This window comes from Saccopteryx leptura, chromosome 2 (genome assembly GCF_036850995.1).
Source record: "Saccopteryx leptura isolate mSacLep1 chromosome 2, mSacLep1_pri_phased_curated, whole genome shotgun sequence".
In the NCBI taxonomy this organism is placed as follows: Eukaryota; Metazoa; Chordata; class Mammalia; order Chiroptera; family Emballonuridae; genus Saccopteryx; species Saccopteryx leptura.
The window spans coordinates 186,915,724-186,941,599 of record NC_089504.1 but is presented as its reverse complement, the minus strand read 5'-3'; the positions used below and the strand labels follow the sequence as shown (position 1 = coordinate 186,941,599).

At 45.3% G+C, this 25,876-nt stretch overlaps 1 protein-coding gene across 11 annotated transcripts in view; it reads right to left on the bottom strand.

Annotated features, from left to right (window-relative positions):
* Positions 1 to 606: 606 nt before the first annotated feature.
* Positions 607 to 25,876, bottom strand: part of TBC1D30 (TBC1 domain family member 30) — a 142,151-nt gene continuing 116,881 nt past the window's right edge. For 6 of the 11 annotated variants that reach the window (XM_066369811.1, XM_066369805.1, XM_066369800.1 and 3 more), the window contains 5 exons: positions 12,888 to 13,000; positions 8,074 to 8,213; positions 5,201 to 5,407; positions 4,970 to 5,029; positions 1,667 to 3,307 (listed from right to left, as the gene is read on the bottom strand). In XM_066369811.1, the coding sequence (XP_066225908.1) occupies positions 2,529 to 3,307; positions 4,970 to 5,029; positions 5,201 to 5,407; positions 8,074 to 8,213; positions 12,888 to 13,000 (1,299 nt within the window). In that variant the 3' untranslated portion in view covers positions 1,667 to 2,528. Of the gene's footprint in view, positions 1,479 to 1,666; positions 3,308 to 4,969; positions 5,030 to 5,200; positions 5,408 to 8,073; positions 8,214 to 12,887; positions 13,001 to 25,876 lie in introns of those variants that run through there. The other 5 variants (XM_066369803.1, XM_066369808.1, XM_066369809.1 and 2 more) reach the window with 4 other exon arrangements.

Here is a 25,876-nt window from a genome sequence, read left to right as displayed (position 1 = left end):
TCATTCTCGTGCTTTCATACAGCGTCCAGGACATAGGGAGGATAAGTACTGGTCTTTGTCCATGCTGTGTGGTAGAGGCTACTGCAGATTTCTTTATTTGCTGAAGTAGGCAAGGCTTATAAGTTGACCAATTCATAATTGAAAGGGACTACATGGTACAATGCATGCACATTACTGGTAGTGCTTTAATGGGAAACCTTGTTGGTTGTGTAATCCTGACAAGATCATTTTACCTACCTCAGAAAAGACTGCTATGCTTTCAGTTATTCATTCATTCATTCAACAAATAACCCAAACTGTGTGCCATCTCATCCATCCCTTTCTCAGAAGACCAGCCCTGGGGAATGAGCATGTGTGGCCAGCTCTGATACAGCTGGTGGTCAACAACGGAGAGATCCTCAGGGCTGAGGTCAGCAGCCTCCACACCTTCCCCACCTTCCTGGTCCCAGACCCTCAAGGATCTGTGAGCTGAGGGAGAGTGGAAAGAACAATTCCTTGTGCCAGGCAAACATCCCTCAAGGGGAACAAGACTGTTCTGACTTGGCATTGAGGGAGGTGGGGACTGGTGGTGGTGGAATCATTCTTATCTGTAAAGTTTAGCAGATGGAGAAAATCGTGTTATTTGCTTAACTTCAGGAAATGCAGTGGGTCACATCCCCCAGCGGTTATGCAAAGTAAGCCCAACTCTCCACCTACACCCTTCCCAAAATAGAGGCTGTGAGCTTAGCTGCTTTTTAAGAAGCTACATGCTAACATCAGGTGGCACAGAATTCAAGACCGAAACTGCCATATCTTATTAGTCATGTCTTCCATTTTCAGTTCCTTTGAGGCTTTAAATACCACACAAGAGATAAAAATGGCTTTTTCTCACACTATATGTCATTCTTATGTTTTCTATTCAAAAAAGCCCACACAACCATTCTTTAGTTTATTATAAAAATGTATACCTCTCACAGTAAAGGCTCTGTCTAAAACTATAGCTTTGGTTTCAGAATTAGCAATTCAGTCAGCTCAAATTGACATGACTTCGTTGGCATTATGCCTGCAAGCATGTCCACGGTCTTCCAGAGTTGAGGATGATGTCGGTGAGAGAAGGGGGTTGAGGAGGGAGCCTTAGTTTAGCCAAAGAGCAGCTGCATGTGGCATTGTTAAAATGAACTATCTGTTCGGGTAAAAAGAGTCAAGCTGGTTTTGTGAAACACCATCACAGGACTGTAGAGATCTGGAGAAAGGTCCCTGGAGTCAGGCAGGAGGGTGTGCAGTGAACAGCTTCCCAGTCTTGGTTTGAGGAACCCATGGAGCCAACGCATCTGTGTGCAAAGAGCCTTAAACCTGCCTATGGCACGGGAGGAAAGGGGCTAACTCATGTCGACTCCTGGCAGTATTTAGCTGGAGTATCTGAAGTGCTGCTTCACCTTCCTGCAGCTGAGTCCCATCTGCATAGTGGCAATCACAGGTCTGTCTCCAACCTGCTGGGACTGGGAAAGGAGTGGGCAAGAGGGAACTAGAAAGCACTGGGGCCTTCTCCAGAGAAGGGCAGCATTCAAGTAACAAAGTATTCAAAGTATTCCAATTAAAAAAAAGAGCGCGCACACACACACAAAAAAAGCACAAAATTCAAGGAACAGAGTTGCAGGTGCTATGTTCTGACTTTTGAGCCGAGGGCTCGCTGCCCCTCTGTGGAGAGCTGGTAGGTAAGTGAGCTGCAGAGCAGATGCAGGACCAGCCTCCCGCAGAGCCCATTGCATCCTCTCCCGTGGAGGATCACAGGCTTCTTCAGAGGAGAAAACAAACCTGGGGACAACTAGTGGAACTAGCCAGCTGTTCAGAGCAGCTGTTGAGAGCACAGGCCATTTGGTGTTCTCTGCATTAGACCTTCAAGTTAGTGACGAACTAAATTTCAACAGGTGAAGGTTTTCTTCATTTTGCAGGTAGAAATAGGAAGTGAGGGACAAGCTATCTAGATTTTTCTCCTGCACGTTAGCACAGGAATAAAGAACAATTTGAGACTGGCTGAAAGAAACTACATGGGAGGAAAACACACATACAAACATTCCCCCAACAGGGCATGAAAAGGGAAATCAGAGTTTTTTGCAACTGAGCAACTTGCTTTCTTTTTAGTTTCTGTTCTAGCAAGCTAGTGGTGCATGCTTGAGTATTAATGACACCCAAATAACAGGACCGTTTGGGAACCCTGAAGGCCCTCAGAACAGGAAGAAAGAAAAGGGTTAACAGTCTAGGTACATAGTCTTTTCTAAACAGTTGACAATGAATAGGAAAAATTTCACATTTTAAAACCACAATATTTATTTTGCCACAAGAATCTACCGTATCAGTTATCAGTGGATGGGAAAACACCCCTAACCTAGCTCCGTTATAAAACCTCCAATTCCCATTTTTTTATAAGGCGGCTCATCACACAGCCTATCTGTTCATTTTCACTGGACAACTGAAATTCTTTTGGAGTCTTAAGCTGGAGCCCTAATACCACCAAGAAAAGGGGAACCTCGAGACAAAACGCCTGGGAATCATCGTTTCTTAGTGCTACTGTTTCCCGCACCAGCCTTGCTGAAGCTTCTGCTCATGTGCGGAAAGTGCAGGGTTGGGGTTCTCTCTGTGGGACCGTATAGCCCCAAATTCCTGGCAGTGGCTGACTTCCGCAGTGGCTTGATGCTAGGGAAGGGGCTAAAGATGGGAGTTTTCGGGTGGCTGCCTTGGGGAGGTTTGCTGGGGACTTTGCTTTCTCTACGGGCCTCAGTCTGCTCTGGGCCATGCCACGGGCAGGGGGGCCCCGTGGGCTCAGTGTTGGCTGCAGCCTCCCTTTGGCTCAGTTCCAAGGCTCCTAATTTCACCTGGACCACAGACACATCAGCCTCTCCAAATGCTGGCGCTGGAGACTGCCCTTCGATCGTCCTCCCTGTGCTGCCCTCAGCTCTACCACCTTCTCGCCCAGCTGTCTCTGCACAGCTGGAGAACAGAGCCCCTGCTGCCCCGGGGTGGCTAGCTTTGCAGCCCTCATTCTGATCGTCTATCAGCCCCACGGTGTCCCCACAGCCTGGCTGACTCCTGGTCCTCATCATGTTCTTTTTGTGGACTCGGATGTGAGTTCGCCACGGAGAGTTGAGCTTTGTCTTAAGGTCTTCAGAGGGGACAGGAGACAGTTTGTCTCCTGTGTGACCAGGTATGTGAATGATAGCATTCTTGGCAGCTCTGTTTGACATTTTCATCTTTTTTCCTAAGAGAAGGTGGTTTATAACTGGAGAGTTGTTTACCTGAGACGGGAGAAGGCTGGTCACTGGTCCTTTGTCTGAAAGAAACATTGGAAGATGGTGTGAAACACATCCCTCCACTCAGGAATCACAGAGAGACTGTCCCTGTATCCCTTCCCAAGGATTTCTCAGGTACTGGCAGTATCATGTGACTGAAGGCAGCAGAAACTGAACTCAAACCAAGAGCCTAGATACCTACTCCCTCCTCTTCAAAGAGAAAAAAACAAGGAGCTGAGGATGCAAAAAGGAATACTCTGACCCCTCATGACTAATTAGGGCCCCAGTGATTTTTATGGGGAGCTTCTGTCTCTGAGAAGCAACTTCAGAGGTCTTCTATCCAGAAAATCTTTGAAGATTTTTTTGAAGTAATAAGTCAAACACTCTGACTATATGAATTATCAGCAGGTGGCTTCTGAGAGGCAGGAAAAGAATACACTGCATATTGTGAAGTGAGATGCAGCAGAATGAGCAGTGATGAGAGGTTGGTAAAAATGCAGTGAAATCACAGCTACCTAATGTCTGCAACTAGGTCTGAAAAACCAATGTGTCCTCGATGGACTTTGAAAGCAAGTTGAGTCCTGACTGGTTGGCTCAGTGGTAGAGTGCTGGCCTGCTGTGTGGAAGTCCCAGGTTTGATTCCTGGTCAGGGCACACAGAAGAATTAACCATCTGCTTCTCCACCCCTCCCCCTTCTCTCTCTCACTCTTCTCTCTCTTCCTCCTCCCATAGCCATGGCTCGAATGGTTCAAGCAAGTTGGCCCCAGGTGCTGAGGATGGCTCCATGGTCTCACCTCAGGTGCTAAAATAGCTCAGTTGCTGAGCAACAGAGCAGCAGCCCCAGATAGGCAGAGCATTGCAGGGTAGGGAGCTTGCTGGGTGGATCCCGACAGGTGCATGCAGGAGCCTGTCTGTCTGCCTCCCCTCACTTCTCACTTCGGAAAAATACAAAAAAAAACCACAAAAAACAACAGAGTGTCCTGTCCATACTTGCCTTTTTCATAGATTTGCTTAAAGGACAAAATGAGAACACATACATGCCAATGCTTTGAAAATTAAAGTGCTGTAGTTGTTAGTTTATTTTGTGATTGCTTTCTTAATGACTCAAGATAAAGTAAAAACCTTCAAGAAGTCATCTACCATCCCTCAGAAGTGGAAGGTAAATTCAGTTTTTGTGCAAAATCAGTCACATGTTCACAAGCCTCTTAAAAACACATCAAATTTATATTTTGGTTAATTCTGGACAGGTATAAATTTCATTAGAATTTCACTTAGAACAAGACAACCTGATTCCATAATCAGTATATATTAAATAACAGAGCAGATTGTTCACTGAGATTTTTTGGAATTAAAAATAAAAATAAAAAGAGAAGCTGGACAATCCTTGGAAAAGAGCATTTCCTACTGCATTACCATTGTGTTGTTCTCAAGGGAGTCTCAGGACACTGCTTACCCATCAGCGAGGCACAGTAGTCTTTTTTCTTTTTCTCAGATCACAATATCTGTTCTATTACCTCTAAATGACTAAGTGGATAGCTTAATTTACTAGTGCACAGATCACTGAATTTAATCTTCAAATGCCTGAAATTTAAGAAGCAATAGCTCCAAAGTGTCTCAAGTCCAAGGATTGCCTGGCTTTGCAACATTCTAATCATTTGTAAACCCCCCTCCACAAGCACACATAGTAAAGATGTATTTAATACCATCAACTGCCTGGTTCTTGGGCCCTAAAAAGAACCCATGGTCTTTTTCTTCTTTATAACCTGATAAGATAAAATTAAAAATGAGATGCTAAATATGCTATCGCCTCATGCCAGCCAGGTTCATGGGGGCTGGGCTACGGTGAGGAGTAATCCTCAGACCATCCCAGGAATATGTGTTCTTCCTTTCACAAGATGACACAGAGTTGAAACTGACTCAGAGAGTCACATTACCTGCTCTGATGTACACCTGATGGACCTGCTGCTGCTGCTTCTTTTTAATCCGAGAATACTGCCGCTTGAGTGCGTTGATGTCTGTGGTCATGCGTTCCATCATCATACTGTTGAAAGTTGCATGGTATTCACTTCGACAGGAATTGATGGCTCCTGGACTCAGCTCAGCAATGTTATTAGATCTCAGACTCTGCTCTTCATTTGGTGCTGTGCTCACGGGAAGAGAGACAAGGAGATGGTGTCAGTGAAGAATGGGACTGAGGGGGAATTGATTACACTATGACTTGGACTAGTATCATAACCTCCAGAAAATCCTTTATTTTCCTAAATTGATTGATTGATTTCAGAGAGAGGGTAAGGGAGAGAGACAGAAACATCGATCTGTTTCTGTATGTACCCTGACCGGGAATCAAACCCACAACCCTTGCATAACAGGATGATGCTCTAAACAACCAATTATTCAGCCAGGGAAGAAATTCTGAACTATATACACACAAAAAATAATAATAATAAAAATTTAAAAAGTACACTAAAATTTGTCTAGTGCTTGCTTAAATTAAGTTCTCAAAATAGTTCATGTTTTTATTAGCCCAACTGTAAGTCTGAAATGAGCTGTGTGAGTTCATTGTTTGATTTTATTACCACTTTGTTCATTATTTAGACATAAGATTGATTATTTCTAGAAAAAAATCACAGTTATTTTGCTAAAATGCCCAAAAATATAACTCCAGATGTCAAATCATCATATAGATTTCCACATAATTGTGTGAGAATTTATGAGGGATTGATAGTTTGTAGAATTTAATCAGTCATGAAAAGTGAGTTTTTAAGTTAAAAATAGCAACACATTCTGTGAAATTATCAAGACTTTGAACCACTCTACCATGAGAAATGAAGAGTTTTATTCATTCAACAACTATTTCCTTTCCAAAATGTTGAGTTCAGTTTAAGGCAGCTTCCCTGTTCTGAGATGCTGATGCACAGGCTACGGGAGGTGATTGGGTAGAAAGCATTGCTCGCCTGACCAGGCAGTGGCGCAGTGGATAGAGCATCGGACTGGGATGCGGAGGACCCAGGTTCGAAACCCTAAGGTCGCCAGCTTGAGCACAGGCTCATCTGGTTTGAGCAAAAAGCTCACCAGCTTGGACCCAAGGTCGCTGGCTTGAGCAAGGGGTTACTCAGTCTGCTGAAGGCCCGCGGTCAAGGCACATATGAGAAAGCAATCAATGAACAACTAAGGTGTCGCAACAAGAAACTGATGACTGATGCTTCTCATCTCTCTCTGTTCCTGTCTGTCTGTCCCTATCTATCCCTCTCTCTGACTCTCACTCTATCTCTGAAAAAAAATAAAAATAAAAATAAAATAAAACCCTACAAATAATTGTAGGTGTACTATATACAAATTTCTGAGAAATATATTATAATAATAAAGTCAAATGTTAAAGAAAAAATATAAAGTCCAAGCGTGCTTTTACGGTAATTAAACAAAATAAATAGAACAAAATTAAATTTATTCTGACATTGAAAAACATTTTTTTAAAACATTTTTATGTTATATATTTTTTAATTATGCTTTTTAAGAATTTGTAAAAAAGAGGGGTTAAGAAATAAAAAAATGACAAAAAAGTTATGTTTTTATATAGATACATTCTTAGTAAGATTTAGTAAATTCGGCAGGTCCTAGTGAGAATGTGTTAAGTTTTTTTTCATTCTTGTATTTATGAGAAACATGAGCCTGATGTGTCCTAGTGATTTCTTCAATGTTTGGGAATATATTTGAAAGGCAAACTCTTGTTTCCTTGTCAATACATTGAAGAATTCCTCTCTTTTTACTCTTAATTGTGTTGAGTGCAGAAAAATCCCCACCATACATATCATCTTAACTCTACACCAAACAAAGGATAGAAGAAACTTGCCTCCAGTCTTTCTGGGGAACATGGGGGGTAGTGTAAACAACACAGCACCACAGCTTAACAGCCTTCTGCAACCTAATTAGGCAAGTGAGGTGGAGGGTTGGGCACACTGTCAGCTTACAGCCAATTCCCCACACTCTGTCCCCCAAAAATCTAAACCCCAAAAACCCTGTTGGTTTTTTGGTTCCCAACAGGCACATATTTTTCTGGAATACCATTGGGCACACCTGGAAATCTTCTAGGGTGCACCAGTGCACTCTGGCGCACACTTTGAGAACCATTGGGATAAAGCGTTGACCTGGAATGCTGAGGTCGCAGGTTCAAACCCTGCACTTGCCTGGTCAAGGCACATATGGGAGTTGATGCTTCCTGCTCCTCCTACCTTTCTTTCTCTCTCTCTCTTTCTCTCTCTCACTCTCTCTCCTGTGTAAAATGAATAAATTTAAGAGAATAAAGTGTTGCATTACTATTTTAATATATTAATATTGCCTATTAATATGAATAATAGAATTCACTTATATATTTCTGAAAGGAGCAAAGCAAACATATTTTGAAACTTCCTTCCTCTTTTACGTAGCAGAATTGTTTGGCCGACCTCAGAACCAGTCTTGTATACACATAAAAAAGTTCTATGCTTTACTTCATGAGAATTTTAGAAAATGACAAGTGAAATTTTGAAGGTACATATACAACCAGTGTGGATAAATAAATAGTAAAATATGACTACACAAAGTTGAATCAGATGAGCGGGGGGAGGGGGGGTCACCATAAAAAAAAAACAAGTATGTATTTATGCATGCAACCCATAATACAGTGAGATCCTACTAAATGATAAAGTAACAGAGAAAATACTTTTAATAAAGACCTTTAATAGGGGTAATACAATGATAATACCCCTGCTATTAGTGAACCAACACATTGTGGCAATCTAACTAGACAGCCAGCCAGCCACCTTGTTACCTTTGATTTGCTTTTGGTCCTTCTGCAGCTCAGGTGCCAGGAGCCCACTGAAAGGGCCAAGACAGCCCACAGCATTAGCAACAGCATCTTCATCATCTGGGTCATTCTCTTCATCGCTGTCTCTGATCTTACCATGTTGTCTTAGAAAATATATATAAAAAAAGAAATATTCAAAGAAAGGAATAGCATTTAAAAAAAAATAAGTCACATGGTTCAACTAACCTCTATAATTTATATACACTGCTCACAAAAATTAGGAGGTATGGGAACGTGCAGATACTCCAGTACATTAAGCCTTTTTTGTATACTGCATTTTCACCAGTGAACAAAATGTTGGTTTTGCATCTCATTTGTATAATCAAATAACTTTCTTTGACCTATCGTTTACTTTCCTGATGTTTTTGTTTAATTTTAAAAAATGAAATGCAGCCCTGGCCGGTTGGCTCAGTAGTAAAGCGTCGGCCTGGCATGCAGGAGTCCCGGGTTCGATTCCCCACCAGGGCACACAGGAGAAGCACCCATCTGCTTCTCCACCCCTCCTCCTCTCCTTCCTCTCTGTCTCTCTCTTCCCCTCCCACAGCCAAGGCTCCACTGGAGCAAAGTTGGCCCAGACACTGAGGATGGCTCCATGGCCTCTGCCTCAGGCGCTAGAAAGGCTCTGGTTGCAACAGAGCAATGCCCCTGATGGGCAGAGCATCGCCCCCTGGTGGGCATGCCAGGTGGATCCTGGTTGGGCGCATGCAGGAGTCTGTCTGACTGCCTCCCCGTTTCCAACTTCAGAAAAATACAAAAAAAAAAAATGAAATGCTTTTTCTATTGCTTCATATTCATTTTGAAATATCCCCTAATTTTTGTGAGCAGTAGATATAAAGTCTCTCTCTCATCCCTATCCAACTTTTCTGCCCCGCTGTCCCACCTCAGTCCCACAGGTGACTGCTGTTACTAGCTTCTTGTGTAGTCTTCAGTTTCTTTATGCATGGATAAGCAAATATGACTACATAGTCTTATTTTTCTCCTCTTTTTGCATAAATATTGGCATACTATATACACTCTCCTGTATCTTGCTTTTATTCACTGAAGATATCTCTCCATATTTGTACAAAGAGCTTCCTCAGCCTTTTATTTTTTAATATTTTATTTATTGATTTTTTAGAGAGAGAGGAGTGAGAGAGAGAGACAGAGAGAGAGAGAAGGGGGAGGAGCAGGAAGCATCAACTCCCATATGTGCCTTGACCAGGCAAGCCCAAGGTTTCAAACCGGTGACCTCAGTGTTCCAGGTCGACGCTTTATCCCACTGCGCCACCACAGGTCCGGCCTTCCTCAGCTTTTTTTTTACAGCTGTACTGTATTGTATGAATATAGCTCATGTTCTGAGAGGTTTCAATATTACACCATTAGAAACAGTGCTGCAACAAGTAACCTTATACATACATCCTGTGTTTTGCATGTGTACAAATATATTTGTGAGATAATTAATAAAGGTAGAATTGCTGGGTCAAAGGTTATATGCATTACTGATTTTGGTAAATACTGCCAAATTTGCCTGCCACAAATCCTGTAGTAACTAACCTCTCAGCAGCAATGTGTCTGTTTTCCTATTGCCTTGTCAAGAGAGTACACATCAACCTTTTGAAATTTTGTTAATCTGATAGGTAAAATAATGGAATCTGAATCTAGTTATAGGCTACATTTCTCTTAATACAAGTGTTGCTGCCTTTTATGTAAACTACCTAGTCCCATCCTTGCATAGTTTTTCAGTTGGGTGGTCATTTGTATTAATTTCTAGAAACTTTATATGAGTGATATCAGTTACAAATATTTTTCCACAAATATTTCTGTGTTTGCTTATGGTGGTTCTATTTTGTTCTGTTTTGTTTTTAGTCATACAGAAAAGTATTTTTAAAGTACTTAATTTTCTTTCTTTATTGATTTTTTTTTTGAGTCAGTTATTAAGGCTTTCCCAATCCCAAAGAACTCAAGACATTCTTCTACATTTTCCTTTTTTTTAGCAAGAGAGACAGAGAGGGACAGACAGGCTAGAAGGGAGAGAGAGATGAGAAGCATCAATTCTTCATTGTAACACCTTAGTTGTTCACTGATTGCTTTCTCATATGTGCCTTGAATGGGGGACTCCAGCAGAGCCAGTGACCCTTTGCTCAAGCCAGCGACCTTCAGCTCAAGCCAGTAAGCTTTGGGCTCAAGCCAGAGACCACGGGGTCATTTCTATGATCCCCACTCAAGCCAGCAACTCTGTACTAAGCTGGTGAGCCCGTGCTCAAGCAAGATGAACCCACACTCAAGACAGAGACCTCAGGGCTTCTAACCTGGGTCCTCAGTGTCCCAGGTCAATCAATGCTCTATTCACTCTGCAGCCTGGTCACGCCTTCCACACTTTCTCCTGCTAATTTTATTACATTTTCATTTAACTCTTTCATCTACATGAAATGTATCCTGGTGTATAGTGTGAAGGAAGACTCTAACTTTCTTTCCAGATCAGATCTCATTAGCATCATTTACTAAATAGTGTATCTTTTCACTATTGGTTTAACATGCCAAGTTTTAATATGCTAAATTCCTGTATGTATATTTGCCAATTTCTGGTCTTTTTTTTTTTTTTTTTTAGAGACAGAGCGAGAGTCAGAGAGAGGAATAGACAGGGACAGACAGAACGGAGAGAGATGAGAAGCATCAATCATCAGTTTCTCGTTGTCACACCTTAGTTGTTCATTGATTGCTTTCTCATATGTGCCTTGACCGCAGGCCTTCAGCAGACCGAGTAACCCTTGCTCGAGCCAGCGACCTTGGATCCAAGCTGGTGAGCTCTGCTCAAACCAGATGAGCTGGCCCTGGCTGGTTGGCTCAGTGGTAGAGCGTCGGCCTGGCGTGCAGGAGTCCCGGGTTCGATTCCCCGCCAGGGCACACAGGAGAAGCGCCCATCTTCTTCTCCACCCCTCCCCCTCTCCTTCCTCTCTGTCTCTCTCTTCCCCACCCGCAGCCAAGGCTGCATTGGAGCAAAGTTGGCCTGGGCACTGAGGATGGCTCTGTGGCCTCTGCCTCAGGCGCTAGAATGGCTCTGGTTGCAACAGAGCAACCCCCCAGATGGGCAGAGCATCGCCCCCTGGTGGGCATGCCGGGTGGATCCTGGTCGGGTGCGTGCAGGAGTCTGTCTGACTGCCTCCCCGTTTCAAACTTCAGAAAAATACAAAAAACCAACAACAGATGAGCCTGCACTCAAGCTGGCAACCTCGGAGTCTCGAACCTGGGTCTTCTGCATCCCAGTCCGACGCTCTATCCACTGTGCCACCACCTGGCCAGGCAATTTCTGGTCTTTACCATACAGTGTGTCCATAAAGTCATGGTGCACTTTTGACCGGTCACAGGAAAGCAACAAAAGATGATAGAAACGTGAAATCTGCACCAAATAAAAAGAAAACCCTCCCAGTTTCTGTAGGATGATGTGGCAGCATGTGCGCATGTGTAGATGGTGACGTAACATCGTGTATACAGTGGAGCAGCCCACAGCCGTGCCAGTCGAGATGTGGACGGTACAGAGGAAAATTCAGTGTGTTCTGTGGTTCACTAAATTCAAATCCGTGACCAAAGTGCAACCTGAATATCGGGCACATTTATAACAAAGCGCCACCACATAGGAATAACATTACTCAGTGGGATAAACAGTTGAAGGAAACCAGCAGTTTGGTGGAGAAACCCCGTTCTGGTAGGCCATCAGTCAGTGACGAGTCTGTAGAGGCTATACGGGATAGCTACCTAAGGAGCCCTAAAAAATCTGTGCATGAGCCCACATCAAACTGCACTGAATAGATATGAAACTGGGAGAGTTTTCCTTTTATTTGGTGCAGATTTCACATTTCTATCGTCTTTGTTGCTTTCCTGTGACTGGTCAAAAGTGCACCATGATTTTACGGACACACTGTATTTTAAATCAGCTCATCTGTCTCTTCAGGCACTAGTTCTACACTATTTGATTACTGAGGTTTTTAATATTTGATATTTTTAAATAAGTTGTGGGGTTGCTAAATATCCTTTCAATTTATATTCTAATCTTCCTTGGAAAGTACACTTTTAAAAATCACTCTCTTAAATTTAAATCAAAAACTTTAAAGCCTGACCTGTGGTGGTGCAGTGGATAAAGCGCCAATCTGGAACACCAAAGTTGCCAGTTTGAAAGCCCAGGCTTGCCTGGGTCAATGCACATATGGGAGTTAATGCTTCCTGCTCCTCCCATCTCCCCCCCTCTCTCCCTCCTGCCTCTCTAAAATGAATAAAACCTTAAAATCATTCAATTTTGGCCCTGGCCGGTTGGCTCAGTGGTAGAGCGTCGGCCTGGCGTGCGGAAGTCCTGGGTTTGATTCCCAGCCAGGGTACACAGGAGAGGCGCCCATCTGCTTCTCCACCCCTCCCCGTCTCCTTCCTCTCTGTCTCTCTCTTCCCCTCCCGCAGCCAAGGCTCCACTGGAGCAAAAGATGGCCCGGGCGCTGGGGATGGCTCCTTGGCCTCTGCCCCAGGCGCTAGAGTAGCTCTGGTCGCGACAGAGCGATGCCCTGGATGGGCAGAGCATCACCCCCTGGTGGGCATGCCGGTGGATCCCGGTCGGGCGCATGCGGGAGTCTGTCTGACTGCCTCCCCGTTTCCAGCTTCAGAAAAATACAAAAAAACAAAACAAAAAAAAACCATTCAATTTTAAGTAACAAACTACTTTGAATATATTTCTAGGGTTTAACAACTACTAAGTTACAATAACAAATTAAGGTAGTCTTCTATCAAGAAAACAAGAAGGAAAAAAAAACACTTACCCAGAAACAGAGGTGGGTTTAACCGTCACTGGGAACGGTGTGATGTTGTATGTGTATTTTTCCCTCAACTCAGCCATCTGTGGGAAAGGGAATGGACTCATAGAATAAACAGTCTGAAAAACAAAAGCAGACATGCCAAGCCTGAAATGGAGGACTGACCTAACTCTTATCAATCCCAGAAAGACATTACAATTTGAGTGTGAAAAGGTAAACATTGCTTCTTACACAGAGAGCAGAAAGATCTTACTACTTCAATATCCATTTTAGAGAAAGACAAAAGAATATTGATAAACACAACAGAGTTCTCAAATCAACCAGGCTGCGACGGAGTGTTTCCAACTGGTGAGCAGGGGTGGGCTCATTTCAGGGATGGTTTAATTCAGGCATCCACAGCTCCTTTACTTCTTTAATAAAGACCCAACAATGCTCCTTAAATGTGGTGCTTGTTTTTCAAAGCTTTAATGATTTTTATAGACATTTAATGTCAGCCTGCTGGATAAAGTCTAGTGGATGATCTTACGATCAATCAACTGCATGCTTTCTCCAAAAACATCACCTTTTCAAATATCTATGAAGTAGTTCTAGGTGAAAATTGTTAGCTGTTATTTGTTTTTAAAGTGATGATGTAAAAGCACCGACTGCTAAAAAAAAATCTATAAATAAAAATGTGAAAAACATCTGTGCTTCCTCCAGAATTCCAAAATGATGTGATTCAACCAGCAGGAGAAAAACAATCTTACTTGCTTTTAATTTTATTAACATTTGATTGCTCCAAATTTTTAGTTATATTATTTCTATTTATATTCTAATCTTCCTCGGAAAGTACACTTTTAAAAATCACTCCCTTAAATTTAAATAAAAAACTTTAAAGCCTTTATTTTATTATAAAATAATAAATTATATTATTTATTAACCCTTAAGTTCCTTTCTTTTTTTTTTTTTAATATTTTTTTATTTTATTTATTCATTTTTAGAGAGGAGAGAGAGACAGAGAGGAGAGAGAGACAGAGAGAGAGAAGGGGGGAGGAGCTGGAAGCATCAACTCCCATATGTGCCTTGACCAGGCAAGCCTCAGCATTTCCAGGTCGACGCTTTATCCACTGCGCCACCACAGGTCAGGCTCTTTTTTTTTTTTTAAAGATTTTATCCCTGGCCAGTTGGCTCAGTGGCATGTGAAAGTCTCAGGTTCAATTACAGTCAGGGCACACAGGAGAGGTGATCATCTGCTTCTCCACCCCCCCTTTTCTTTCTCTCTCTCTCTCTCTCTCTCTCTCTCTCTTCCTCTGCCACAGCCATGGCATGATTAGTTCAAGCATATTGGCCCTAGGTGCTGAGGATGGAGCCTCTGCCTCAAGAGCTAGAAGTAGCTCGGCTGTGAGCACAATTCTACATGGGCAGAGAGCATCGGCCCCAGAGGAGGTTGCCAGGTAGATCCCCGTTGGGGTACATGCGGGAGTCTATCTCCCCTCCTCTCACTTGGAAAAGAAGAAAAAAAGATTTTATTTATTGATTTTATGGTGGGGTGGGGAGCACCATGAGAAGTATCAACTCATAATTGGTTCACTTTAGTTATTTCTTGATTGCTGTATGTGCCTTGACCGGGCAAGCACAGAGTTTTGAACCAGCAACCTCAGTATTCCAGGTTGAACGCTTCATCTACTGTGCCACCACAGGTCAGGCAATCCTTAAGGTTCTTATTCACCAGACAATGAATATTAATCACCCTGTTGGTCAAATAAGTTTATAAATATGATATATGTGTTTGCTTGCTTACAGTTTGCATTGGGTGTGGGGAACAGGCTGTAAGCAGGCAGGATCCTTATAGCCTAAGGCTTAGTTTTCAAACTAAGCCTTTCCCGCACTTTTAATACTAAGATCTTTTCAAAACTGAGCTTTTCCCCACGCCCTTGACTGTTGCATGATGTGGGGTGGTGCACTCTCATGAGGAATCCCATCATGCCTCAGATAAGTGACTTTGTATCAGAGACTTCCTTGTTTGTATATTGGATTAAAGGTTTTGATTTCTACACTATAAAATGGGTCAGAAGAGCCCATGCTGGAGGAGAGCAGAGAAAGGCCACATGGAGGAGAGGAGAAGCAGCCAAGATGGCGGAGTGCTGAAGGAGAAGCCAGTTTGTGCAGAGAGGAGATGGGGAACAGAGGTGAATAAGGCTGGTGAGCTGGAAAACTTTGATTCTAGGAAACTTGGATGAATCAGTGGCTTTGGAAGCCCTGAATGGAAAGGGAAGTGTTTTCCCACTGTGTGTATTTCTTGACCACCTGGTGCAAGCTAGGATTAAAGCTAATGGCCCACCAGTTCTTGGTTCCGTTGTTTCATTACCGTCTGTCCGAATCAAATGAGAACCTGCACAGGTCAGGCAGCTGTGATGGTGGCTGTGGCTACTGGCTTTACACACCCTAACTTTCATTTCTTCCAGAAAGCTTTTCAAATATCCCGAAACTTTCCTAGGTGTGAGGGAAATCAGCTGTGTTAGGCTTTCCCAGCTGCAAGCACTTGGCACAATTAGTGCAAGAGCACCTGGCAGAAAGACACATCTGTGTCTCTATGAAAAGCTATGGGTGCTTTCCCTCAGGGGCGATTCTCCCAGATCGCTCTCCCACCACTGCAAAGTGTGGTTTTCCTGATCCTCTGCACTGTGAAAAGCAAGTTTTCCTTTGTTTATTTGCTCACCAGTCTGTGAGCCTCCATTAATAAACAGGTACCGCTTGATACTTTCTGGCTTCACAGTTCCTTTACCATCTGCCTGAATTCACTGAGAACCTGCATGGTCTCAACCACAAGCATTACATTAAGGAAATATTTTAAAGTGGTATTTTTGGTTTCAGGAGAGTTTTTCCGAAGGCCTAGAGGAGACATCTAATATCTGGGGGAACAGTTCACTGTTAGTGAATTTGTACTGTATCTTGGCCTTCTGGGTATAATCAAATACAAAGCATACAGAACAGCTTAGAGATGACTTTTTTGGTTCCTGTGAGCAGTGTAGCTTTGCATGATAAGCAATGGAGAATCAGAGGGAAGGAATCTTAGCCAACACTTGTTTAGAATCTTGAGATGGTACTGTAATCTCTAAGTGGATATCTTTTATTCTGTTTGGAGATAGTCAGAAGAAGAGGCTGTTTAGGATCAAAATCTCAGTGGATTGTCACAGTGGTGGCTCTGAGCCACAAAGTCACGCAGCTGCACAGTTAACCCCTTCCAGAGCCCTCCCTTTCCTAGCAGTGGTCCGCAAACTGCAGCTCACGAGCCACATGCTCACTCAACTCGTGCATGAATCCCACGCCCACCCCCCATGTCCTGAGGCCCATCTCCGGTCACCTGACCAACCGACACCCTGGTGTGTACCCTGCACGCCCCGCACGTGTTATTTCGTGGAAGAGCCACACTCAAGGGGCCAAAGAGCCTCATGTGGCTCACGGGCCAAGGTTTGCCAACCATTGCCGGGCCCAGGGAAAGAAGCAGAAGATATTTTGTGGTTCCCACTAGTCTTGACACTGGCCGGTTCCCAGTCTCTCTGGGCCTTGTTTTCCCCACCTGAAAAATGAAGAATGTGAAAAGCTTAGGCTGTGATTACCTTGGAAAGGAGAGGGGAATGGAGAGGGGGGAGGAGGAAGGGAAAAGGGAGGAGAAAAGGAGGGGGGAGAGGAAGGGGAGGGGGAGGGGGAAGGTGGAAGGGGAGTGGGAGGGGGAAGAGTGGTGAGATCAGAGAGAAGCATAAAGGAGTGTTCAAATGTGATGTTCATGTTTTATTTAAGCTTGGTAGTGGGTATGTGAGTTTTGTTAAATTTTTTAAAATATATTTCTGTATGCTTGAAATACTTTATATAATTTCATTAATAACATGGTTAGAGTGAACTCTCTTTGGTCCCAGAAAGGTTGGTAACAGCTGCTCATCTCCAAATGTTGTAAGGTACCAAAAAGCTGCAAAATTAATATTGATATTTGTAAAGCCAGTAGCCACAGCCACTATCACAGCCACCTGGCCCATGCAGGTTTGCTTTAGATTTGAACAGATGGTAATGAAACAATGGAGCCAAGAACTAGTGGGTCATTAGCTTTAATCCTAGCTTGCACCCGGCGGGCAAGCAATACACACAGTGGGAAGACACTTCCCTTTCCATTCAGGGCTCCCAAAACCACTGACTTATCCGAGTTTCCTAGAATCAAAGGTTTCTAGCTCACTAGCCTTATTCACCTCTGTTCCCCATCTCCTTCTCTCTGCACAAACTCTGCACTAACTGGCTTCCCACCCAGCACTCCACCATCCTGGCTGCTTCTCCTGGCCTCCTCCACGTGGCCTTTTTCTACTCTCCTTTCTCTGCTCTCTCCTCTAATGCTAATCTCAGGAACTGAGAGAGAGCAAGCTCCTGGTCTGCCCCATTTCATAGTATAGAAATCAAAACCTTTAATCCAATATACAAACAAGGAAGTATCTGATACAAAGTCACTTATCTGAGGCATAATGGGATTCCTCATGAGAGTGCACCATCCTACATTAAAAAGGGTGGGAAAGGCTTAGTTCCAAAACCAAGCCCCAGGCTACAAGGATCTTGCCTGCCCACAGCCCCACCCTCAACACACATTAATATAATCACGCCCATCCCAAGCACGAAGCCATCTTTAACAAAGTCAGCATAATATATTTTATCTGCCCAACAATATTCTAGGAGGAAAAGGTCAGGCTTTCCTGTCCTTTCTTTGGAAAATGGAGGAAAAAGAATATAGAAGCCTCCTGACTTACAAGGATGACTAAGGTCATTTGGTTTTAAGTTCTCTGAAAGGATTAAGGTTATCTGAGGAACTCCCTTTTGCTTACAATAGAGACAAAATTTACATACCACCCTACACTGATCTTAGCTCTCCCTCCCTTCCTGGAATCCTGAGATTAATGTGTACCTCTAGGTATAGGAGGAGAGATAGATACCGAAAGGATTTGTGAATGTCTTTGATTGTATTACCTTGAAAGTTTTAATGTTCTTTGTAAATCCCCTACACAAATGTTAATCTTGGTAATGTAACATAAATCTTAATGATTGTGTCATGCTGTCATGCACACCCAACCTGTATGTTGTCAAAGGGTATATAACCAGCCTCTGAAATGTACTTGGCACGCACAATTTGGCTCTGCTATGCCCTGTGTCAGCCATATGCAGCTGGCATATTTAAAAAATCTCCTGTTGGGCAGATAAAATGTATTATGCTCACTTTGTTAAAGATGACACAAGGAGGCCCTCACCCAGGTGATATTAATGTGTGTTGGGGGCAGGTAGGATTGTTGTAGCCTGGGGCTTGGTTTTGGGATTAAGCCTTTCCCACCCTTTTTGATGTGGGGCGGTACAATCCAATCATGCCTCAGAGAAGTGACTTTGTATTAGAGACTTCCCTATTTTGTATATTGGATTAAAGGTTGTGAAGCTACACTATAAAATGGGGGCAGAACAGGACTTGGCTCTTGGTTCCTGAGATTATCATTAGAAGAGAGAGCAGAGGAGAGCAGAGAAAGGCCACGTGGAGGAGGCCAGGAGAAGCAGCCAAGATGGCGGAGTGCTGAGTGAGATGCCAGTTTGTGTAGAGTTTGTATCTGGGATAAGGAAGGAGATGGGGAACTGAGGAGAATAAGGCTGGTGAGCTAGAAACCTTTGATTCTAGGAAACTCGGATAAGTCAGTGGCTTTGTGAGCACTGAATGTGATTGGGTTTTGGTGCCCAGTGTGTATTTTTTACTTGCCCGCCGGGTGCAAGCTAGGATTAAAGAATATGGCCCACCAGTTTGTGGCTCCGTTGTTTCTTTACCGACTGTCCGAATCCAATGCGAACCTGCATAGGCTGGGCTGCTCTGATGGTAGCCCTGGCCGTGGCTTCTGGCTTTACATCCTACTTCAATAAAACTCTTCAAAATTCATCTGGACTGGGTGTCTCTACATAAACCCGATGGAGTGAGGTACAGTGCCTTTCAGAATCTGGGGTACGGTACTTTATAACACAAAAAGCTCATCATCTGCCAACACAGAATTCTTTCCTCCTTGACTTTATGATCTGCCTTAACTCCATATACCCTTTTCAGGGAAAAGGGGATGTGAAACTCTCTCCTTGGCACCCCAAATGTAGGTCCAGAGCATAGCAGCTCTGCTTGTGCCTCAGTAGAGCTGCATCAGCCTCTGACCACCACACTCCGAATGTGGTCCCACCTCTGAGCCAAGAGTAAGCCTGCCCCACACTCACAGGACCTTTTTTCCTTAACAATGGGGAAACTCAGTTCAGATATTTAAGAAGCCCATGCCAGCCTGACCAGGCGGTGATGCAGTGGATGGAGCGTCGGACTGGGATGCGGGAGACCCAGGTTCGAGACCCCGAGGTCGCCAGCTTGAGCGCAGGCCATCTGGTTTGAGCAAAAGCTCACCAGCTTGAGCCCAAGGTCGCTGGCTCAAGCAAGGAGTTACTCAGTCTGCTGAAGGCCCGTGGTCACGGCACATAGGAGAAAGCAATCAATGAACAACTAAAGTGTCACAATGAAAAACTAATGATTGATGCTTCTCATTGTTAGGTTCAAGGAGGTGTGCTGTGGCTGCCAGAGTCTAACTCTTGAAGGAGCAGGAATAGGGAAGTGCTGATAGGGTCCCTGTGAGGCTGAGAACAAAGAGATCAGCACAAAGCTGAGCAAACATCCTGCATTCTATTGGTTAGAGACCCTTATCAGAAGTTTATGTTTGAAATTCACCAATAAGCTAAACCCTTCCCCTGTTGCTATGTTGCGCGCAACCCCCCTAGCAAATAGCTAATTGCCACATCTGCTTCTGTATAATGCTTACTCACTTAGGGTATATAAGGACCTAGTTGTAAGCACCAGGCACGACTCTCGGTTGTAGCCCCCTGTGGGTACGGTGTCTACGAACACTTAGAGAGTTCACCCCTGCGCAGGTTAAACTTGGCCAATAAAGTAAGATCTAACCCTTGAAAGTCTCCCAACGTTTATTCACACGCGTGGTGGATGTGACATTTGGTGCGTTGGCCGGGAAGAACTTTCCCGGTTCGGAGACCGGATAGGTGGCTCGGGCTGAGTAAGTATTTACTGAGGATCCACGGTTGGTTCGGTATTTGAGCTTTGGAGCAAATAACCCTGAGGCAGTAGGTGGGATGCTACCGGTAACCTATCCAGGACTTTCAGAGGTGGGACGCCACTCTCTGAAATTTGGTTTCACTAACATTAGAAGTGACCGGTCACGTTAGGGTTTTTTATTGGCTTGCGCTGCGTTAGTTTTTTGTGTGTTTTTTTTTATTTACATGTCATTCTCATATGTATAAAAGCTAGAGTGTCTTGTCTGCTTCTTGCTAGTCTGTATTGTTTGTTTTTTCTCCTTTTTATTCTTCCCTGATTTTCTTAGGGTGGGCCAGCAGGAATCTATACCCAGTTCTCCACTTGATTGCCTGTTGAAGAACTTTTCTGATTTCCAGAGGCGGACCCGGGAATACGGGGCCCGCCGCCTGACCCCGAATTTCTCCAAACCTTAAGTCAGCTAGAGTGGCCCACCTTTAATGTAGGATGGACCACAGAGGGTACCTTTGACCTTCTGACTTTATTTGCTGTACGAGCCACCGTCTATAGGGTTCCCCATCCGGACCAATATCTGTACATAGACATCTGGGTAGATATAGCTACTGAACGGCCCGGATACATTAGGAAGTTTTTGAAGGGAAAACAGCGAGGCAGACGGGCAGTTTGCCTCGCTGCAGGGGAGAAGAAGGTCAAAGAAAAGGAAAAGGGGGAAGCCTACGCCCCGAAACAGCCTCGTAGCCAGCCTAGGCTTTACCCAGTCTTGCCCAAACCACCGGAGGACCACCTAGACCCGGTGAATGCGCCTCCACCTTACCCGCATTGAGAGGAACCAGATTCCTCGAGTCAGGATGCGGGCGGGCTCCCGAGCCCACCCCACACCCGGGGAGGGGTATTCTATGGGGAGGGAGTCTTGCCTTCGGTGGGAGGCGCCGCCTTGCCTTCGGCGGGAGATGCCATCTTGCCTTCAGCAGGAGATGCGCCATTTTGCCCGCCACCATTTTGCCTTCGGTGGGAGGCGCCATCTTGCTTCCAGCGGGAGGCGCTGCCATTTTGCCTCTCCGAGAGGGCTGCCGGCACCAGATGCGCCTCGGCAGGCACCTCCCCGCCTTGTTTATGTGTCCTTCTCCACCAGTGACTTATATAATTGGAAACATCAGAACCCCCCCCCCCATTCTCTGAGAAGCCCCAAGGGCTGATCTCCCTACTCGAAACCATATTCAGAACTCATCAGCCCACCTGGATGACTGTCAACAGATTCTGAAAACTTTCTTCACTTCTGAAGAGAGAGACAGGATAATGCGGGAGGCTGCAAAGGCGGTCATGGGGGAGGAGGGAGAGACTACGGCCGGGAGAAGGGAAATAGAAGACATACTCCCTTCTCAGTCCCCGGCCTGGGGGAAGGGACTAATACTACCGGGGGAAGGGATGTGCTCCTCCAGTATCGCCGGGCTCTGCTGACAGGGCTCAAGGCAGCTGCGAGGAAACCTACCAACTTCAGTAAGGTTAGTGAAGTCATCCAGGGAAGAGAGGAATCCCCAGCAGCCTTCCTAGAAAGACTCATGGAGGCTAATAGAGTATATACTCCTCTAGATCCTAAGGTAGAAGAGAACAGGAGATTAGTAAATATAGCCTTTGTGACTCAAGCCGCTCCAGATATTAGGAAAAAGCTTCAGAAGATAGAAGGATTTGAAGGAGAAAATAGAAGCAAGCTATTAGAGATAGCCCAGAAGGTGTACGTCAATAGGGATGATCCGGAGGTTGGCAGGGCGAAAGAAGTTGCCAAAATCCTGATTGCTGCCCAGAAACTTCCTCCCAAAGGGAAAGGGGGACAGCAAAAGGGGCAGGGACAGCGAATAGCCAAAGATCAATGTGCCTATTGTAAGGAGAAAGAGCACTGGAAAAGAGAGTGTCCAAGGTTGAAGGCTGACAGCCAAGGGCCAAAACAGGGCCCAGAGGTCTTGCTCCAAACCTTAGACTGACGGGGCCAGGGCTCCATTCCCGTCGGCTCCCAGGAGCCCATGTTCACCTTGACAGTCGAAGGAAAGCCAATAGACTTTCTAGTCGACACGGGAGCCACCTACTCAGTCCTAAAGCAACCACAAGGGCAAATTCAGAAGGCAACTACCAAAATAGTAGGGGCAACGGGCAAAGCAGAAACCTATCTATGGGCCACCGCAAGAATTACTAACTTAGGCCGAGGCACCATTACCCAATCCTTCCTAGTCATTCCAGACTGCCCTTACCCACTACGTGGAAGGGACTTATTGCAGAAACTTCAGGCCACCATTATCTTCCGATGGGAGGAGAGCCCTACGAGGGACAAGGAGGCGGAGGTCAGCTTGGGGATAACTGTCCCACTGTCTGAGGAATACTTACTTGCCACTATCCAAGGAGGTAAGGAGGAAGGAGCAGGAGTTCTGGATGCCCTGTGTGCCAGGGTACCTGAAGTTTGGGCAGAAAGCAACCCACCAGGTTTGGCAACCCACCAACCGCCTGTCCTAGTGCAGCTGCTGAGCACTGCCACCCCTGTTAGGGTCAGACAATACCTGGTCCTGGCCCGAGCCAGACAGGGCATTGCACGGCACTTGCAGCGCATACTCTGAGAATGCCAATCAGCCTGGAACACCCCGTTACTCCCCGTCCAAAAGCCGGGGACCCATGACTACCACCCGGTGCAGGACCTGCGGGAGGTAAATGCATGGGTAGAGACTATCCATCCCACGGTGCCCAACCCGTATACCTTACTGAGCTCATTACCCCCAACCCATACCTATTATTCGGTCCTGGATTTGAAGGATGCCTTCTTTTGTATTCCCCTGGCACCTCAGAGCCAAGAGATCTTTGCCTTTGAATGGAATGACCCAGAACATGGACTGGTGGGGCAGTTCACTTGGACCAGACTACCACAACGGTTTAAGAATTCCCCCAGCATTTTTAATGAGGCCCTCAGAAAAGATCTGCAGGCTTTCCGCTCCTCTCATCCATCGATCGTACTGCTCCAGTATCTGGACGACATCCTCATAGCTGCCAAGGACGAAGGAGAGTGTGAGGAAGCTACCTCGGACCTGCTACAAGATCTCGGATGAATGGGGTATCGAGTCTCCGCCAAGAAGGCCCAGATTGTGACGCAAACTGTAAGTTATTTGGGGTATAACTTGCAGGGAGGGCAAAGGACATTGTCCAGGCAGGGAATCCAGACGGTCTTGCAGATCCCCGAGCCTACCAGCAAGAGGCAGGTGCGAGAATTCCTGGGTGCAGTAGGATACTGCCGACTGTGGATATTGGGCTTTGCGGAACTAGCTAGACCCCTACACGAACTAACCAGGGGAAAGGAAGAGCAATTCATATGAACAGATAAGGAAAAGCAAGCATTCCAAGTGCTTAAGGAGGCTCTAGTGACTGCCCCAGCTTTGGCCCTGCCGGATATGGGCAAACCCTTTCAGCTATTTATAGCAGAAAAGAGAGGAGTAGCTCTAGGAGTACTGAGTCAGGAGCTCGGGCCGTGGAAGAGGCCCGTCACCTATCTATCCAAGAAACTTGACCCTGTAGCCTCGGGATGGCCAGCATGTCTGAGGGCACTTGCTGCCACCTCAATACTAGTCAAGGAGGCTAGTAAGTTAACTTTGGGACAGGACATCCAAGTAATTGGGAACATTACGTAGAGCAAGTGCTACGAGCACCTCCTGACAGGTGGCTATCCAATGCGAGGCTGACACAATATCAGGCTCAGTTGTTGAACCCTCCGTCTGTTCAGTTCCTCAAAACAACAGCCCTGAACCCAGCGACCCTGTTGCCAATACCGGAGTCCACAGTGGATCACAGTTGCAAGCAAATCCTTGACACAGTGACTGGCTCCCGCCCAGACTTAAGGGATCAGGCCTACGAAAAGGCAGACCTGACTCTCTTTACTCATGGGAGTAGTTTTGTCAAGGATGGACAACGGTATGCAGGGGCAGCCGTGACTATGGGAGATGAGGTCCTATGGCAGAAAGCCTTGCCCGCAGGGACATCTGCACAGAGGGCAGAGCTAATAGGACTAACCAGGGCCTTACAGATAGTGAAGGAAAAAGTTGCCAACATCTATACTGACAGCCGTTATGCATTTGCCACCGCCCATGTTCACAGAATCATATATAAAGAGAGAGGCCTCCTGACAGCAGGGGGGAAGGACATTAAGAACTGCAGTGAAATTCTTGCCCTCCTCAACGCCATTTGGCTACCTACCAAAGTTGGCATTATCCACTGCAAAGGACACCAGAGAGGGGACTCGCCTATTGTAAAGGGTAACAACCTAGCAGACTCAGCTGCAAGAGAAGCAGCCACTAGGCCACAGGAAAGCCTTCTGCCATTGCTGCCTAAGCCAACACTACCTCCAGATCCTAGATATTCCCCAGAAGAAGAGCAGGAAGGGATGCAGTTGAAGGGGAAGAAAAATCAGCAGGGATGGATAGAATTTCCTGACTCCCGGCTCTATTTACCCCAGGGAATAGTAAGGGAAATAGTGAGAGATATTCATACTAGCACTCACCTGGGGCAGAATAAGCTAGAACAACTTGTCAAGAAATATTATTCCAGGCCCAACATCAGGGATATTGTTCACTCCATTGTCTCTAGATGCAGCATCTGTGCCAGGGTAAATGCCCAGAACAAAAGGTTGCCTCCCTTTGTGAGGTATCGGGGGAAAGCTCCTGGAGAGTTATGGGAAGTAGATTTCACAGAGATGACCCCTGGGAAGTTGGGTTATAAGTATCTATTAGTATTAGTAGACACCGTCTCAGGACGGGTGGAAGCATTCCCCATGCGAGGAGAGGCTGCTTCCACAGTTTGCAAAGTCTTATTAAGAGAGATCATACCTAGATATGGCATTCCCCTAGCCCTAGGATCAGACAATGGACCTGCATTCATCTCTAGGATATCTCAAGAACTAGCTACTAAGCTAGGTATCAATTGGAAATTGCATTGCATTTATAGGCCCCAAAGTTCAGGACAGGTAGAAAGAATGAACAGGACTCTAAAAGAGACTATAATTAAACTAAAGGAGGAGACTGGTGAAAACTGGGTTGAGCTACTCCCTTTCGCCCTCTTTAGAACTAGATGTACCCCTTATCTTAAGAAGTGGGCCCCTTATGAAATCCTGTCTGGACAGCCCATACCCCTTGTGCCTCGATTGACCAGAGAGGAATTAGAAGTTTCTAACCATAACTTCCTCTGCAGTTATGCAGGCTCTGCAGCACATCAGGAGTGAAGTGCAAACCCTCCACAGATCAGCCAGCTTGGAAGGAAAATACAACCCCAGGCTGCCGGAGTCACCAGAGCCTGGACAGTGGGTATGGATTCTCAACCACAGACAGGGCAACCTTGAGCCATGATGGAATGGACCATTCCAGGTACTCCTGAGCACCCCTACAGCTGTTAAGGTAACTGAGAAGCCCTACTGGATCCACCTCTCCCACGTGAAGCCAGCCCAACCACCCGACGAAGGATCTCGAAGATGGCAAGTCAAGCAGACCCCTGGAGAGCCTCTAAAGCTCACCTCCTCCTCCACTTAGGACTGATAACTTTTTATTGTCTACCCAGCAAGGGACTGGAGTTGCAGGAATGGGTTTTAATCAGGACAGCAGATGGCACAGTTATAGCACAGAATAACACCTGGGATAATAGCAACCCCATAACCCTCCAAGCTGACTTATCAAAGTTTTTTGAAGAAAAATTCTGTGATTCAGCAGCAGCTTGGAGACATTCTGATTCAGCCAGGAGCCCGCTCTCAGATGACTGGCCTAGCTCATACACCGCAGGTAGTAAGTGTGCACCCCATGTTAAGAATAGGGCTTTATAGTATACTCCACACTATGCCTGCCCTGAACCCCCTTCCGGACAGCGCCGTAATTGCGGGTCTCACTCAGATTATTTTTGTGAA